Consider the following 19141-nt stretch of genomic DNA (forward strand, 5'->3'; position numbering starts at 1 on the left):
CTGCGGGCCACTGGTCAAAGTACTGCAATATTTATATTTATATATTTGCAGTATTTATCTGAAGATTCTAAGAAAAAAGGCTGTTCCTGCTAATGCAAACCAAACATTTCCTGCTGCTGCAGCTTCACATTAAAAGTATTTAACTGGTGAAACACGAGTTGACTTCTGTCACAGGAAATGTTTGTCAGTGAGACGCTGACCGCTGTCGTTCATCAAAGATGCATCTACAAAATGAAACAATGTCCATTTTCAGCATATTTTCTGACAACAGATCAGTTTGAAGTATGAGCTGTTGGATGAAGAGCTGCAGGCTGCACACCTCCACCTTCACCGCGTGCAGCCTAAAATCAGATGAGCCAGGACGGAAATGTGAAGGACCACAGCTTTAACGAGCAGCCGCATCAGCCACCATCAAACCGAAGATCAGACACCTGCTGCAGATCAAACAGGAAACACGTGACAGAGTTCAACAGCAGCACAAACGCTGACCTCCATCATTCTTCAACATCAGGACATCAAGCTTCATGAAAGTCTGTGCAGAACTCATCCCAGCTGCAGCGTGAGCAGAGGTCTAATCAGCCACAGGTGAAAACACCTGTGTGGGTCTGCAGGACCTCCAAGCACATGTGTATCTGACACAATGAATCAATTACTGTGCATTCAACTGGACGGTAAAACACGAGGAGCACGACATGGAGCAGGTTAAGGAGACATTCATAAATGTATGTCAAACTGTTTTAAAATATCTGTATTTAGATACTTTATTCATCCCCAAGGGACATCAAATACAGTGAAGACTCTGAACACATGAGATCAGTATCAGACTTGCCCGTCATATCATGACCTGGATGACTGAGAGCCTTCACAAACAGACGTTAACAGAAATATTTGACTGTACAAATAAACTTACTCAACACGTCTGTCGTGTTTCAGCTGCTTGTTGAGAGCTTCAGCTCCTCATCCTCGAAGTGCCAAAAACAGGAGAGTCTGCCAACAGCTTCAGAGCTCATGTTACAGCTCAGGAGGATCTGCAGCTTCAGCAGAGGTTCCCTCATGCGCTCCGAGGACAGACATGAACACAGCGGTGTCTCCTTAGGACAGGACAGCGTTAACGCTCATTAATGGACAATTAGCTGGAGGAAAAACACATCAAACACACAGTTCAAATCCAGCAGACATCAAACAACACAAACATCCACTTTGAGTCCAACACTGACTCTGAATCCTGTGTTTGTCTCACTCTGCTGCATGTTTGTCCTCTTTACCAGCTGGTCCTCCAGCGTCTTCTGCCATTTAGTGTCTGGTGGATTATCACTGTGGTGGACTTTTTTTTTTTGCTCAGATCATCGGCATCAAGCTGCTGCTGCTGCTGCTGCTGCTGCTGCAAAAGAAACAGGATTGTCCTGTATTTACGAGCCAAAGAATCAGAACACTAACACAAAAAGCAGCACTATTAGTTTCCAGTTCCACCTTAACACTGGAGTCACTGTTGATATGAAGAGGAGCTGTAGAACATTTTCTTTAAGAGAGCTTAGAAATCAGCAGGGCTGGGGGTTGCTGTGCGGTGTGATTATGCATGCAAGGCTTTAAAAGTGCTTTCTGTGTGCAGTGTCCTCACCCTCCTCCTTCATTCAGACAGTTGGAAAGCAGGAAGGGAAACACGGGGACAAAGTTCTGGCAGGAGTCCCGGTCCGGCCGGGGAACACGAGAGGCTCCAGAGGACTTAACCATTCACATACAGCCGTCAGCAGAAGGTAAAGTCATCTGCTGTTTCTCCGGTGGAGTCAAACAGACGGAGCACAACGCAGTGATTTAAGGTATTTCTTTAAAGATAAATCCGGACTTGATCCTCGTCAGTTTATAAAACTTCTCATCAGAAAGTTGCACTCAAACGACCTGCGAAGACGTTAAAAACCTGAAGTACACTTATACAAAGTCCATGATACAGATTACAGGAGATATTAATATAAGTAACTCATCTAACTAATCATTTACACTTTACACATGAATCAATAATTTACTGTATTTTTCTGTTTCCCCAAATGAAAGAAACAAGCAAACAATCAAACTTAACTGTGGTCGTCTCTTTTCAGAAGGACTATTTGTTGAGATGAGTTCTGTGAAAAGAGTTTCTGTTATGAATTGCTTTTTATGTCATTTTTACAAATACATCTAAAGATATTTGTAGTTTTTTTACAGATATTTGTGGATTTTGGCAGATATGTAAATATCTGTCCAGCAGCACCCTGGACGTGAGCGCCAGAACAAACAAAGAGAAAACAGGTCACCTTGACAACCTGGTGTTTCGCATCACTGCTCTTATTATTTGAGCGCCGCGTCCTCCATTATTGTCCTTTGCTCTCAGGTGAGACTGAACACTCCGCGCTGCCGTGACGGAGCGAAACAAACCAACAGGATGGAAAGACAGACTGTAACACAGACGACGGAGGAAATTTCCATCATGTGAAGATATAAAGTTTACATTGTTTCTGTGGTGTGCGCCTTCAAAGTGTCTGTGCATACTTTTCATTATTGTGAACATTATTTTAACGTGTAAAGCTGCATTAATCAGTATCTGGCCACTAGAGGGCAGACTCCAAAACACGCCACAGGCACACAGCTCTGACGTTTGTGTACTAGCTTGTTACGGCTAACATGTTAGCAAACGATGTCTGAGTAACAAATCCACTGTTATAATGCCGCTCAAGCAGTTTTTCACTTTGCTTTTAACGTGTGCGCATCAACCACTTGCTAACTTTGCTGTTAGCCGTCTTGTGCTAAGCAGCTATCATAAAGTGAATTTAGCAGTAATGTCACGTCTGCCTGCAGTTGTTGATGGAAAATGGCGAGAAGACACAAAATAGACCTTTTTTAAGCCATATAGGTCAAACCCTAAAGCCATGCTGACCAATCAGAAGGATGAATAAAAGCTATCATCGGTAGGTTACCTGCAGCTAGAGGTCTGATCCTACTGTGCAGGCATGATCCACCTTCACCACAGCAGACCAGGTTGGACCGGGTCTCCTCCAAAACCAGCAACACTGGTGGCAGGATCTGTTGGACTGTGTAGGAACGAGCTCTGTAGAGCATTCTGACGCCTCTGTTCCTCAATAAAAAGTGGAAGAGTAACTGTTCATTTATGTGTGAGCATGCAGAAAGTCCTGTTAGCATAGTTAGCAGCATTTTGGTCACGTCCACCATTGCTCAGAATCACCTGATCACACACATCACTGTTTTCCCTGACCACAGGCAAGTCCTGGTACCGTGTGTGTGTGTGTGTGTGTGTGTGTGGACGAGGCGTGTCCTGGTACCGTGTGTGTGTGTGTGTGTGTGTGTGTGTGTGTGTGTGTGTGTGTGTGGACGAGGCGTGTCCTGGTACCGTGTGTGTGTGTGTGTGTGTGTGTGTGTGTGTGTGTGTGTGTGTGTGTGTGTGGACGAGGCGTGTCCTGGTACCGTGTGTGTGTGTGTGTGTGTGTGTGTGTGTGGACGAGGCGTGTCCTGGTACCGTGTGTGTGTGTGTGTGTGTGTGTGTGTGTGTGTGTGTGGACGAGGCGTGTCCTGGTACCGTGTGTGTGTGTGTGTGTGTGGACGAGGCGTGTCCTGGTACCGTGTGTGTGTGTGTGTGTGTGTGTGGACGAGGCGTGTCCTGGTACCGTGTGTGTGTGTGTGTGTGGACGAGGCGTGTCCTGGTACCGTGTGTGTGTGTGTGTGTGTGGACGAGGCGTGTCCTGGTACCGTGTGTGTGTGTGTGTGTGTGTGTGGACGAGGTGTGTCCTGGTACCGTGTGTGTGTGTGTGTGTGTGTGTGTGTGTGTGTGTGTGTGTGTGTGTGTGGGCGAGGCGTGTCCTGGTATCGTGTGTGTGTGTGTGTGTGTGGACGAGGTGTGTCCTGGTACCGTGTGTGTGTGTGTGTGTGTGTGTGTGTGTGTGTGTGTGTGGACGAGGCGTGTCCTGGTACCGTGTGTGTGTGGACGAGGCGTGTCCTGGTACCGTGTGTGTGTGTGTGTGGCCTCACGGCTTCCTGGAACACTGATGGACCTGATTCATCGTTAAGGAAGTTTGTGTCACCTGTGCTTTTCCTGCTAACACAAGTCAACATGTCTGACATGGAAAAACAACAGCAGGCTGGATGTCGTCGGCTCGTTTGTGACTAAAGCCGATGGAGTGGGTGCTTCAGTGTACAGCTGTACATACAGAGGCTTAATCAAAGAAACACTTTCCGACCTCCCTGTAGTTCTCTCATAGAGACAGTTTTGGTCTTACTTGCTTCTTTCTCTGAGATTTCTGCTGCCGCCCAAATACAGCGGAGGTGAATTAAATCTCATTTGTGGTGCTTACAGCATTCACAGCTTCACTGCATTCAGCTGCAGTGTGTAGGCTTCCTTTGTCCACATGTGATGTTTTTGGCCTTGTTGAACCTGAGCATTAGCACTGTGTCATGAGTGCAGAGGCTTCCTCAGAAGGTGCCGCACTGAAAAGAAATCAATTCAACGGCAGCATTTCTTTGAAGACACAAAGTCAGACCAGACGGACGTCAGTGTGAGCCGCTGCCACTGGAAAAAAAAAACTGAATGTGACCCTTTAAACATGATCTACAATTCTTTCTGAAAAGCGGTGGAAAGCACGACAAATACAATTTAAAGCAATTTTATTGATGACAACAAATGAGTGAAAATGAGTAGCAAAACATCTGCGTCTATTGCAGTCATCGTACAAGGCTGATCATCTTCTGGGAAAGTTTTTTCAGCAACAGAACCCAACACGGATGAAGTTCATGGATCAACTGACGTGTCAGTCGACGGCAGTCGAAGATGAAAAAGTACAAAGACAAACTGCACACTTAATTGCCCAGATAAGTGTTGAGGTAATGTGTAAAATACTATTCAGATGAATGGGCAGAGTACAATCATTCATACATAAAATATGTACAGAGAGGTACATGAACACTCAGACACCATTTTCAATTGCACAATGTGGTACATGGAGTAACTGCAACAGAGGAGGAGTAAAACTTAAAAAATCAGATCAAGAAATAAACACGTGAATGAAGAAGCACCTCGGTGTCTCTGCGATGCTTCAGCTTCGGAATGAAATAAATAAATGAGAAATGATTCTGCTTCGTATTTGGAGATGTGAGAATCATTAATCTGCATTTTCAGAGCACACAAGCTCTGCAACATCTTCAGCAGGTCCATTTTCACAACAAAGCCAATGTGCTGTTGGTATGAAGCTGAAATCCACAGTAACAATGCAAATCAAGCAAAGAGGAACAGATTCAAAGGTGAGCATAAGGTCATACTGGCAACGGACCGAAAAAGCACTTCAATGTAGTTGAATCAGTTTCAAACTTTGACTTCCCGACCGATGAGACACGAGAGATGGTGTTAGAGGAAAGAGGCTAACTGTTCACTCACAGAAGTTCATGTGTTCATCGCTGTTTTTCCAAAATTTTCTTTCCACCAAACCGAACATGTAAGCGAACAGATGGTTTCGCGCCACGACAGAAAACGCCGCCAGGCACAGAAACCGGCGCCGTCTCTGACGCGACCGACGACCGATGGGCCGATAAAAGTGTTCAGGAAAAAAAGTGCATCATATTTTGTCAAATACTGAGAGATAGCTGAACATTAAAAACAACACTCTTATAATAAACATCTGAAATATCTTTTTTTTTCTCACTAGTGCAACAACAGACTGGATCAAAGAAAGAGAAACGTTATTAACCTGCAGGCAATCAAAGCTCTTTAAACATCTAATAAGTTTCTTGTCACAGTAGCAGAACAGTTAAGAAGGCAACTTAATGATTGATGCTCGAACACAAACATGCCAACATTATACACATCGCTCTTTTTATAGAAATAAATAGCTGAATTATCATCTTTATCCTCTTCTTAAATAATTTCCATCTCTATATGACTCTGATGCACATTTAATATAAAGTATCTAATACACAACTGCAATTTCAACACTACTGTTATACATAATATAATTCTCTATATTTATCTTTCATTCAGCTTTGGAGAGAAAATGCTTACAGAATGAAGACTGTAAACTTCCACTGTTTGCACTCAGAAGTATAACCTTAATATTATAGAACATCAACTGTTGGCCTTTTTTTCTCCGTTTTGTTTTTCTATAAACAGTATGTACAGAGTTTAGCTGATAGCGAAGGCAGGATTGTCTAAAACTCAAAATCGACAAGTGCTTTGTGTTTTCTCTATTGTGTCAGTTTTACACCTTTCCCACAAACACGTTTCCCTCGATGAAAGCGAGCGGACGAGCGGCGGACGGTAATAATAATCTGTGCTGGAAGAACATGGAGAAACGGACGCCCACAGCTGTTCTCACACGTGACCTGGAACATCACCACGGCGAGATGCAGCTGCACAAATCCTCAGAAACACTTTTTGATAATGAAGCAGAGACCGAAAGCAGCAGCTCAGCTCTCCTCAGGTTCAGAATCAAAGAGGCCACGTGGCCAACGCCCGCCCGCCATTCCTGCAAACGGTCGCACGCTCCGCCCGCCAATGCTAAGGTGTGCTGCAGAGCGAGAGCGAGGCGCTCTGTGAGAAACGAGGCGTTCAGGCACAAACCTGTGAAGCAACCTGCAGACGTGATGTTCTGCCCGACGTGGGAATCATTTTTCAACCTGTTTCAAAACGGTGTGCACGATTCCTTTGAATCAATAACAGATTGTAAGCGTCTGACAGAGCTGCTGTTTAAAGGGGCGCTCCACTCATTTAGCATTTGCACTTTCATAACATTTGAGTCTGATTGAAAGAAAAACTGATGCGGCAGAGGCAGACAAAGCCTGACTTTTGGTCCCTACTCTGGGTCAAACTCCAAAAATTACCCTTCTTATATTCGTCTTTTCTGTTGACCCTCTGCAGCTTCGTCAGTGCATCTTAACACGTTTTTCACCAGCTTCTGATGCAGGTTTCTGTGCATAAATTTGTCGCGTCTGAGCCGAGATAAGCCTGATAACATCAGGAGGGTTGTTTCATTGACAAAGCTCCTCCTGAGCTACAGATTGAACATTAAACAGCTGAGCGGACCTCCTTTTGAACCACGAACTGGCCTCCCCTTCGAGCTCTCTGCAGCACAGAGAAGTGTGCAGCACGTACCGCCACAGTTAAGTATTGCTACTCATACTTCTTGAGAATTTCTGCAGCGTGTCCTAAACTAAACTGTAGCCGTGAGCTGCACCAGATCAAACTCCTAATTTGAAGGTGATGCTGAAGAACTGACCCCTTGGCTGCAGCACAGTGAAGGTGAAGCGTGTTTCATGCTGCAAAGAGGACAAAGTGTTGTGTCACACCAGCTGGCTGTTGGCTGTGCAAGTGCTTGAACAAACCAGCAGAGGGAGCCAGAGGACGTCAGCTGAGAAATAGAACTAAGGCTTGTTCAACACTGCTAGCGGGGATGGCACCGTTTAGTGTGGTAAATATGGAACTCACATGATACATACACACTGTCACACCTGTATTCACCTGGAGACCCTCAGTAGGAGCTGCTGCCACTCAAATCAAACTCCACTCAGTTAAGTTGCTTTAGATTTGAAGAGATTAAACGTCCGTCTCTCGCAGACCCTCCTCCCTCATTAATGGCACATTGGAGAAAACGCTCACTGGAATGAGGACAGACTGTTACAAACGGCACCAGAAACGCATTACGGATCATCGTCCGCCTGGAGACACCACAACCATCGAAAACACTGAGTCCAGGTGTGTGACACGTTGCTGTTGGCACGAGGAAGCAGAGGACGGTGGAGGAGGCTAAATGCATCGCTGCCATGCAGTGGCGAGAAGACTGTCAAGGTCTGTGTGTCACAGGAAGTGCTGTCCTTGCCGTCTCGGCTGCGCCTGGAGCTGGTGCAGCATGTGTCTGCTCTGGGTGGAAGCAGTAAGTGTTCAGCGTTGTGCAGGACAGGCGGGATGAAAAGCGTGTATTCAACCCTTCGCTTTCACGCTCACGCATACATAAAGCTCCTGTCTCAAAACTCTTAACCTTGCACTTCTGTGGAAAGTACGTATGCTCTATAATGTGCTGCTGCCCACGAGCCGTTGGGTGCTGAAGGCAGTCTCAAGTATGTGTCAAGCATTATGTGCATTCAGACAGTTAAATACAGCGCTGTCACCTGGCTCCAGGCTTTTCATGAAAAGAATCTGGCTCTGTGCGACGACACGGTCCATTTTTAGGTTGAAAGCAAAAGACGACTGAGAGAGCGGAATCTGACAGTTCTGTCGGGTTATTTGAGTCTGTAAAGTTTAAGAAAGGCCCTTCATGTGAGAGAGAGAGAGCCGCTGTTTGTCCAAATCAGCCTCCTGACTGGTTTTCAGTCATAACCAGCATGGAGGAGCTATTGGTTTCCCCTTACTGGAGCAGTGGATGAGTTTTTTTCTGTTTGAAGGTTGTTCTAGTGGAGTATGCACATCGAGCCTCGGCCCTGGTTCATCATGGCGATCTTCTGTTGTTTCTGTCGGTGCTGCAGACGCGTTCAACCCCATCGAGTGGGCTCAAAACAGCTGGGTCTTTTTGATTGACTGGAGCCAAGATGGCGTCTCTCCAAGACTCGAAGAATCTGCACAAAAGATGTTAGCAGAGGCTGTCGGCTTTCACGTGGAGGATTTTGGAGAAGCCGGGTCTCTTCTTCAGAGCCTGAAACAAAAAGGCAGGAGGGGAAATCAGACTCTCGTTTTCTCAAAGACAACGTCTACGATTCGTCTTTTATACATCCAATCAAAATGCTGCTTTTCCCCCGTCGTCTTCATGCCTTTAAGTGTTCTTCCATTAACGGTGTGTGTGTACAACGCCTGATGTATGAAAGCTATGAAAAACTGTAGGGCGCTGAGGTGCAGCGGGTGAAGGACGACTGTCACGCTTCACAAGCTTCACCTCTGCAGAACTGGCTTCAAAACACGGACGACTCAACACGACGGGAGAACTTTGGCTGCCTTCTCACAGCAAACTTAAAGAGGGAGGGATAAAAATAAACCACGGCTGTGCGCGGCTTTTGGAGAGGTTACCTAACTGCTGTGAGCAACCCCACCATCTTGAGTGTAATAACCAAGACGAACACACTGTAAACTGACTCATAGAAGCAAAACATAAATAAAACCTGGGATTTCACAGCTTTTCTATCTGTGTTTGTGTGCGGTCAGCTATAACAATGACCCGAGCCTCGCACAGCAAGCCTCCGCTCCAGTGAGTTAGCACCAGCGCATCCACAACCAGCCATCACCGGGACTTCAAGGATTGACTCATGCTTTAAATACTGTGTAGCTGAGATATAAATAGATGCATTTTATCCTCTGAACAACTATTGGCCAAGCTGTTAGTCATGTGCTTACAGTGGTGCAAAACTCCAAGGATGCGTTGGCTCAGAAAAAGAAACCACAAGAGAAAAACAGAATAACAGAAAGAGGCCTCCAATGAAACCAAGTCTTTAACCTTGTTAACATGCCCATGTGGTGTTTTTTATTAGCTACAAGACACATCATGAGTCAAATGTGCGGCCTGCACCACGGCTGAGCCTTCCTACCTTTGATCAGCAGTGGACCAATGACAGTCTCACAAACAGACAGAGTTCTGTACATAACGAAGGAACCAATCCCGTCAATGGAGCGAGGCGTGTCAGAGGAGAAGCAGGTGAAGCTACAGATCTGTGCTTTGAAAGCTGAGTTTCAGTATTTTCAGAGTGATGGCAGAGATTTCCATTCACTCTGGGGACACAGCGAGGACGAGCCAGCGTGTTGGACAGTTTGTTTTTCTCCTGTTTTCTGCTTAGTTCTGTCCAAACAAATCTGCAGCGTGATAGATAATGTTAGCCAACGTTAGCCGGCCAAGCTACATGATTACACGATGTTTAATGCTGACGGGACATTTTATACAGCTCGGGGGTGCTGATGAGGAAAGTTGGAGGGCTGGGTGGAGACGGAGGCGGAGGCTGCTTAGATCCATAGTTACTACATGAAGGCAAAGGTGGAGAGTTACATCTGAGCCGATGTGACGGGATTTTTGTCATGGAAAAACTTCTAAATATGACATTTTGATGAGTTACAGACGGGCTGTAACAGAGCTGTTACCTGTAGCTTGTTAACCATCTCATCAAACAGTTTCCTGGCTTCAGGACTGTTGGGGTCCTCAAAGTAGTCTTCGATACCGATCTGAACCACGATGGACTTCAGGTTGCGGCAAACACCTGCATGAGTGGAATTTAGGCAGCGTTAATGACCTGAGAGTCAACAGGAAGTCCTCGTAAAAACGTCGTCTTGGCCCGCTGCAGTCAGCGCAGCAGCGCTCACACTCACTGTTGAAGTGGAGCAGGGCTTTGGGCGTCACCGGTGTGGAGGTAAGCACCAGCATCTCCAGACCTTTCAGGCCCTCTCTGCAAACCTCTGCTGCCACCTCCTGGTTGATCTCGCTCACATGATCCAACTCCAGCACCTGCAGGCGCATGCAGTTCCTCGCTGGGGTTGACGGGGAGTGAATGGAGGTCAGGGATGCAGGGATGAGGAAGATGAGGAAGATGAGCATGGGAGCGTCGAGATGACAGCAGCAAAGGTTACACTTCTACAGAAATACATGGATCGGTTTACGTAAGCACGAAGAAAACGCTGGTTAAATGCGGCATCTGTGCTGCGAGTTTATGTCCTGATGTGACACGAAAGTTTTTTAATCATCTAACCGCCGTCTTTCTGCTCATATGACTGCAGTCAGGAATAAAAATGCAGCATGACGATCTGTGAATGCTTCATAAATATCATGAATAATACATTTTCCTGCTGTGGCCAAAATCACAGAGAGGAATTAACACATCTCAAAAATACTTACCTAGAGAGGCCAGGCCCTGAATGCCACATCCAGCCCCCCCCACACCGAGAGCGCGGAGGTGTGGCCAACACCGTCCAATCGTCTGCAGGCATCGGTTACTGAAGCGAGCAGGTTGTTGGCTGAAAGAGACAAATTATAGTCCATGAGCGTTGAGATCATAACAGAACATCTGGCATTAATCCAGCTTTACTGAGGCACAGTCTCTGTGTCTCTTACCATGGGTGTAGTGGCGCCACCTGTAGGGAGATGATGTCTCTACAACCTGCGCCGAGGGCCCAGATCACCTCCTGGCCAACTGGGTCTGTGGCACTCCTATAAGAGCGCACACAATTAGTGTTTCTATGACGTACACGTGATGCTGTGTGTGCAGCGTACAGCTGCACGATGCATTAAAGCAAAGACCCCTGGGTAAAATATGTGCATGATACAGTGGACAGGGAGGTGTGGGACGTGGGCGTCGCGGCGTACCTGTAGGTTACTGCCTGCAGAGCTCTGCAGTAGCAGCTGGCCAGCCAGAGGGAACGGTCGGTCAGCAGGTTGGGGCAGTGCGAAATCTTCAGTATCAGCAGGTTACTTCCTGTGGCCTTTAACAACGCCTCCAGACCTTCCTCCAGACAGCCACTTAGATGGAGACATAGCGGAAGGTCAACAAAAAAGAAAGGCAGACGGAGCAGAGGAAATTATTTTCTCCTGCCCTTCAGAGCAGCACTTCTACCATTTGTAGCACATAACAAAATGTTCCTGCACTGTTTGCAGCGATATATGCAGCAGCAGCGCGGCTGAGCTCTGCGTGCAGTCTGAGAGCAGCTTCCAGCGCTAATGTGCTCACCGTCAGACACAAACCACTCACATTAGTCCTACTTGTCTTCTTCAGGAAATGAAAATTGATACTGTGCACGCTGATCACAATCAAACAGCATGAAGATGTCATCATTCAGTCACTGCGCTCCTCTTGGTGGCTTCCACTCATCAATCACTGTTTGAGTCATGAAGGACGCAGCTCAGGTCAACAGTTTGCTGACGGAGGCAGAAAACACACACGATCCTCCAGAGACACTGTGTGTGTGTGTGTGTGTGTGTGTGTGTGTGTGTGTGTGTGTGTGTGTGTGCGTGTGCATGCGTGCTCACCGTGTGCTTTTCAGGTAGTCCTCCTTGGTTTCCTTCTTTCCTCGCTGTCTTGGTTTGAGGTTTTGCAGGATGAGGGAGTGCGTCTGAGTGCACCACTGAGACAGTATGCTCAGGAACTGAGGGACAGACATGGAGACAAACATGAAGACAACACGCATCGGACGCTACCGACCGCTGGCTGCGTACAGCGTCTAAACGTTCACCGTGCACCTTGGAAGAAATGCGAGCGTTCTCCAGGAGGACTCTGGTCCACACGGCCGGGTGACGGGCCACGAACTTCCAGTCGCGGCAGACCTCGGCGGCTCTCAGCAGGGTTTTGGTGTCCAGGTAGGTGAAGATACAGAAGAGAGCCGCGCGCATCTTCAGGATCTCCGGACTGATCACCTCGTTGGATTTGGACGGGCTCTTTTCGTGGCGGCATGGCTTGTAGACGCCGTCAGACCGACCTGTGGGGAGAAGAGCTGTCCTTTAACCCTTTCACACAGTGAGGGGGGGTCCAAGGTGAAACAAAGGGGCTAAGTCTGATCCTCAGAGCTTCTATATGGATAATACAGCTCCAGGATATTCTGCCTCCATTGAAGATCAGAAGTTCCTTCTAAAAATCATCACAATGACAGAGTGGACTCTTGACACAGATATTCACACTTTTCACAGCTTTCATGATGTCAGGACTGCATTTCATTCCCTTCTGACTGTTGAAAGACACCAGATCTTCATCAGGACTTTCATTTCCTCACATTTGTTGTATTTTTAATCCGACTCAGACTCAAACTGAGCAGAACACCCAGAAGCTCCTCAGCTGTGCCCCCGAATCCGCGTGTTTTTAGAACTGATTTAAGATCCTGCTCATTACTTTTACTCCGTGATTGATTACTCGTACTTCAAGTACTTCATGGTCTGGCCCCAGATTATACCTCTGAGGTGCTTTCTAATTATCACCTGCGTGCAGCCTGAGATCCTCGGGGAGGAACTTCCTGGTTGTGTCTGAAGCTTTTAGCACAGACTAAAGAGATTTCTGTTTTTTTTTTTATTATTATTATTTTAGTCCTTTTTCCTGATTTTGTTCTTGTTCTTTAAAATACATTTTTACTGTTTGATTGTTTTCATTACTTCTTAGTTTTGTTATCATTGATCAGCTGCTCCATAAATAACCTTTACCCTCTTTATCAATATATAAGCTGTGAACGTACATTTGGACTGAAGTTCACCTTATTTTACTTCTATAACTGAAGTAAATAAAAGTAAATGACCTTTAATATATTCTGTCACATGGTGGCGCCAACCTTCAACAAGACGCTAATTGAGACGACACTTTTTTTCTTCTTTCCATCTTTTCATGCTCTCTGTGGCGCTCTGTTGGCTGATACCACGCGTCCAATCCGAGCTCGTCTCAGTCCTCCCTGCGAGATTGCTCCTCGATGACTCATTTCATCTTTGGCCTTGGAAGGCGTCTGCTCGAAACCATCAGGGCTATGAACCATTACTTACACTCTCACTCGCTCTTCCTCTCTCTCTCTCTCTCTCACACACACACCACCTACGCTCAAGACTGCCAAATGAACTAAAAAAGCCGAGCTGTGTGCTTGCAGATACGTACCATCTGATCAAACCTGGCAGAGACTCTCCCAATAAGGAGGCCTACGTCACAGCGGAGGAGCGCCAGTAGCATGTTGAGCGCGACATGAGAAAAACCTCCGAGCTAACGGCCGTTATAGCAGTGGTGCTAATTTGTCATAGGGCTCTGGCCCAGTTTGGCTCCTTCCCATGATGCCTTGTTCCACCTGGTGTGTAAAAGAAACCCCACGTCAGGTGGAGAGAGCTGGAGGGCGGCAGCAGCGACTTTAAGGATCTTGGCAGGGTGGGAAGTTAACAGAGAGATGTACAATCTGTGGTTGGCGGTCTGACTTGGCTCCGTCGCAGAAGCAAAGCTTAGCATGAGACGAGGAGCTGAGATGATGCAGCAGGCAAACACAAATATGCTCGATGTCGACCAAACACGCAGTCACACAGAGACGAAGTACAGCGACGTACGACTCGGTTTACTCATCATCCACAGCAGACAGTCTGCAGACAAACACCGTAACGTGAAAAAGATTTATAACGGTGATCATACCAGGCTGCACGGACACGCCCTGAATCACACCTTCACCTCGACTGATGGTCAGAGAAGGACTTTCAAATCTAAGTCAAAAACCTCTGCTGTTCGTTCATTTCTTTCCTTCTATTATTAGATTATTATTTTTGTTTCTTAATTTACTGTTATTTTAATCTAATGTTGCTGTAGTTTAGTTCATTTGATTCTCCATCTTTAATAATTTCGACTGTATTAGCAGTTAGCAATGTTGCAGACGAGTGAACCTCTTACGTAAATAAAAAAAACCCATCGTATCATTAAGAATTAGATAATTAAAACAATAATAAAATTCAAACTGTGCCGTACGTTCACATGCAGTTTATCATTATGAAAACACATTTGGCTCTTTCATTTACTCCACTGTGATCACAGCGAGCTCAGTTATGTGCATCGTTCTGTGCTCATGGAAATGTTGGTGAAATTAAATGGATTATCTTTGCTGCTGGTTATTATGAGCTCAAAGCTGCTGTTCTGTTTGTGTCACTGCACCGACGAGCATCTCAAACCATTCTCACTTTTTGGATGGAGTGAATTTGTGCTGACTGACCTTTTCTTAGGCAGCTGATGATACTGCTAATTGGCATTTAGACTAACAAAGTTACTGAGTTACAGGTCAGAACATACAGATGTTTGAGTCAGAGGGCTGTGAAGCCGAGGACACAGGTGAGGAAAAACCTCCAGAGAAACATCTGATTCATTACGTCATCTCTCATGAAGCGTTGACACGGCTGTGTCACACACTGCAGCTGAACGTGCCGATCCTCAGAATGATCCTGCAGAAGGAGCCCGGTGACACAGCTCCGCCAACTTTACAGCGACTGCAGCTCAACCTGACCCAGATCCACATCAGGCACTGCTCCCCTGGGACTCATTTCAGGCCTTTATTCTGTGAATCCTGGCTCCCGTGTGTCAGAGCTGCAGGTCGGATGAGTGACATCTCTAAGAATACCTTCCCAGAGAGCCCTTACCTGTGCTGGGGCGGTATCCTGCCCGGCCGTGGTGCGGGTAGGGGGCGGCAGACTGCTGGACCTCGGCCACGGCTCTCCTCTCCTGTTCCCACATCTCCACCTCGGACTCGGTGGTCCGGGATCCCACGTCTGACACGTCTCCTTCCTCGCCTTCGGTGCTGTTCCTGTAAGGTCGCCGCTGCCAGTTCTGGATGGCCTGTTTACGGAGACCCCAGTTCCTCGATCCGCCGCCGCCACATCCGGGGGAGCGCTCGTAACCCCCCTCGCCCAGCCGGCACTGCATGTGATAGTACTGAGCCTCGGGACACTCCTCCATGGGATGCATCTCCACGCTGTCGCTGTCGTAACCTCCAGAGCCCTGCGAGACGGACTTGATCCGGCCTGACGCTCTGCAGCAAAAGAGAAGTTTTCCATAAACGACCACTGACAGATTACTTTTAAAAAGATGTGTTAGGTAGGAAGTTACAGCTGGTTAGCTTAGCTTAGCACAAAGACTGGAACAGGGGGAAACAGCTAGCCTGCACTTTTAAAACTCATTAGTTCCCATGTGAAAGACAGAAGTGTAAATATGACAGACTGTGCTTTTATCAGGGCTATTTAAAGAACTATTAGTCAGACAGGAAACAGAGCTGCTCTGAAACTTTGGAAACCAGTTTCACACTTGTTTTCTTCTCTCTCTCGATACGTAACGTGTTAATTAGTCATCTGTAGTTTATTTGTATAGCACCTCTTAACACGGCAATTCAACGTGTGTTACATAACACACAAAAGGCATTAAGACAAGATATAAAAGCCAGATGGATTTTAAAAGAGTAAAAGCAAACTGAAGATAAAAATAACGCAGATTAAACAGAAGAAAAGTCTTGTTATTATGCAGCACAACAAATGAATAAATAGTCCCAAATTTAATTGAATAATATGCAGTTTGTTTCACATTTGTGGTACATAAGAGCTCATCAGAGTCAGCCAGTGTTAATGCTAAGCTAAGCTAAGCTAAGCTAAGCTAAGGTAAGCTGAGCTAGTGAAACTCTATCTGACAAACAGATAAGAAAGCAGTAACGAGCGTCTCTCTGCTCCTTTAATGCACCATCAGCTCTGCTTTAACACGCAACATATCACAATCAGGCCAGAAGTGGGTGTTGAGGGGCTCCTGTGGTCTGCTGGAGTTATTTTTAATTGAGGAAAAACTGCACAGCCTCATGAAGATCACTTTCTGATTGTGTTGTGTCATTAATGCCACTCACACTTTTACCTCTTCACTGTTTCTCATACATTTACACCACAGCCGTCGCTGCGCTGACAATCAGACTTTATCTTTTTAATACTGATGATCATGTTTTCAGAGAGCTGAACGCTGTTTAATGGAAGATATTCCACTCGGCCCTCTAAACACACACAGTCCACCTGCTCTGAATCCTCAGGTGAGCCGTGCGTCTGCTGATTATTGGTTTCTGTACAGACTTCAGTCTTTTCAGCGCAGAGAAACATGCAGGTTCACTGAGGACAGCAGCAGAGTTGAATTCACCTCTGAAAGCCAGATGAAGCCAGTTTGCTGCTGTACGACTGACGGTGAACGAGGGCAGCTCTGCTACATGTGCACTTAACATAAGCTCCCAGCCAATACAAATAATGAGCAGTTACAAATATCAGCCTCTCAGAAAGTAGGACATTTCTCTCTGCTTTCTGCATTTCCTGCTTCTCTGCACTCCCTCCTCTTCCTCACAGCGGTCTGATGAGTGGAAGCATCTGCACAGTCCATCATTTTAGGAGCAAAATGAAAGAGAATGACAGATGATGCTGCAGGTAGCGTTCATCACTGCTGAGGAGGACGAGGAGGACGAGGAGGAAGCACAGAAGACCAGATTAGTGTTACGCCGCACATGTGAGCTGAGACGATGGAAAACCAAAACAGGGCTTTGTGTTCGTGGTTTCAACAACCTGAACTGGGTCAACGACACGACTGTGATTCATCACGCTCTCATGAGCTGGTTGTGAAGCAGTAACCTGATAAAAACTCATCAATAACAAGATTTCATCTCCAAGACGTGATGATATGAATTCATCCCAATCAGAGGAAGCTCATAGTTAACAGCTGCTGGTTAATGATTTCAGAGGATGAATCCAGAACGCAAAGCAGCATCAGAGAGTAAATAAACAACCCTGATCCCAAAAAGATCTCCTACTACACACAATCAGCTGTTTACCTGTGGAACGACCCAAACAGGTGTTTTTGGAGCGTTCCACATCTTTCCCAGTCTGAGAAACGTGCTGCTGCATCAGATTCACAATGAGCAGATTTTTACAGAAATCAGTGAAGTGATGAGGAAAAACATGAAATACACTGACTTTGAGCTGTTCTCAGGTCAGTTTTTTGGATTTAAATCAGCTCATTAAAGAGTGAAAGACACACGCTCAGTCCTGTTTCTGTTTGGATGAAACCAGCATGAAAAAGCGTCTTTACGCCTTTAAGAATCACAGTGATGATTTCCATTTCCATTAGAAGCTTTTAGGAAGGTTTTTTCTGCTGTTTGGAACCGAATGAGATCATAAACGAAACAGATTCACACAAGAGGAAAAGTCTCATATTTGGATGAGATATCAACACTGTGCCAATTTCTACGACACATGAAATACATAAAATATGAAATTAGTGACCATTACAGAAATAATCGATGTAAAAAAGAGCAACCTTTGAAGGAATTTGGCCTGAAACACACATTTAGACTCCTGATTGTTGCATAAATATCTGCTGACGTCAGCATCAATAAATCACTGAAACTGCTGCACGTTTGAGATTCTGACCTTCATGACACGCAGTGATGAAAATATTTTGATCGCTGATGACGAGATATTAATAACCAGAAGACAGAAGGCTCGTCGGGCCAGTGTGTGTGTGTGTGTGTGTGTGTGTGTGTGTGTGTGTGTGTGTGGACGGGCCTGATGAGTTCTGCGTGACGTCACGTCAGGAAACGCGTTCACACACCAACTGGGAGTGACGGTCGTGTTAGTCACTGCGGCTCAGCGTGTCTGAAGCCTCCAGCAGAGACCCAGAGATCCTTCAGTCTCACCTCACGCAGACGTCCGACCTGAACGTCACTGCGTCCGCTGAACGCCACACCGTCCAACACTGGACCAAACCACCTGCAGGACATCTGCTTTGAAGTGCTGCAGGGCTGCAAGCAATGATCACTTTCATACCAATCGATCGTTTATTCAATAATAATCACAAAATAGTGAAAAGGAGCCATCAGAAGCTCTCTGAGTCTGTAACAAAATAAATTCAATTTACTGTGAGAAAACAATGAGGAAAGCAGCAAATCCTTTCATTTGAAAGCAAATGTTCCGCAATGTTCTTTGATAAAAACTCAAAAAAGGTTGAGGACTGTTTCTCTGGATTTTTAATTTCAGCTGATGTGGTAAGGACAGACTCATAGGACAGGTTGTAACGCGGTCCGTCCTCTGTGTCTTAGTGGTTTTCTGGGGAGCTGTGAGGCGCTCAGGCCAGCGGTGGACGGTGGTTCAAAGCTCTGGGCTCCTGAGCTGCTGGAGGTCGGACAGATTGTGTTTCACGACTTCAGGTACGAAAGATGAGGAGCACCAAATTCACATGACAGTGAAGAGCCACAGAAAAGCAGCTTCCTGTCCAGGTAAAGAAACACAGGACGGACGGACAGACTGTCCTCCTCTAAGATAAAAGGATTCTGAACTGACGCACTCGTAATGCGGCAGTTAAAAGCTCATGTTTTCCTCTCTTTACCTCCGGAGGGTCGTGGACGTGAACCATAACCCTCCTGACGGTTTACATTTCAGAGGAGTGAAATCATCGACTTACCCCGTGCTGGGGGAGGAACGGCGGTCTGACACTTGGTACATGCCTCGTGTGCTCCCAGAGAGGCTGGAGTTCCTCTGCAGAGACACAAACATGCAAAGAGAAGAGTTATGAGCGACGTGACTGAGGACCGCCGAGCTTCCTTTGACATGTCCTCTGCCATCAGTTGGTTCCACATGAGACGTGTGAGGAAACACTCATTTTCTAAAATACACAAAACTAAAGCCTGAAACACAGTACTTCATTTTAA

At 46.2% G+C, this 19141-nt stretch overlaps 1 protein-coding gene across 1 annotated transcript in view; it reads right to left on the reverse strand.

Moving 5' to 3' along the window:
• Positions 1-4630: 4630 nt before the first annotated feature.
• Positions 4631-19141, reverse strand: part of fbxo41 (F-box protein 41) — a 46405-nt gene continuing 31894 nt past the window's right edge. Inside the window, exons 5-14 of the mRNA XM_076727994.1 lie at positions 18895-18968; positions 15063-15451; positions 12171-12406; positions 11961-12076; positions 11301-11453; positions 11049-11144; positions 10833-10951; positions 10310-10468; positions 10085-10200; positions 4631-8657 (exon numbers count right to left, since the gene is read on the reverse strand). Coding sequence (XP_076584109.1) covers positions 8595-8657; positions 10085-10200; positions 10310-10468; positions 10833-10951; positions 11049-11144; positions 11301-11453; positions 11961-12076; positions 12171-12406; positions 15063-15451; positions 18895-18968 — 1521 coding nt within the window. The 3' untranslated portion in view covers positions 4631-8594. The remainder of the gene's footprint in view (positions 8658-10084; positions 10201-10309; positions 10469-10832; positions 10952-11048; positions 11145-11300; positions 11454-11960; positions 12077-12170; positions 12407-15062; positions 15452-18894; positions 18969-19141) is intronic.

The sequence above is a fragment of the Chaetodon auriga genome, chromosome 4 (assembly GCF_051107435.1).
Source record: "Chaetodon auriga isolate fChaAug3 chromosome 4, fChaAug3.hap1, whole genome shotgun sequence".
NCBI lineage: Eukaryota > Metazoa > Chordata > Actinopteri > Chaetodontiformes > Chaetodontidae > Chaetodon > Chaetodon auriga.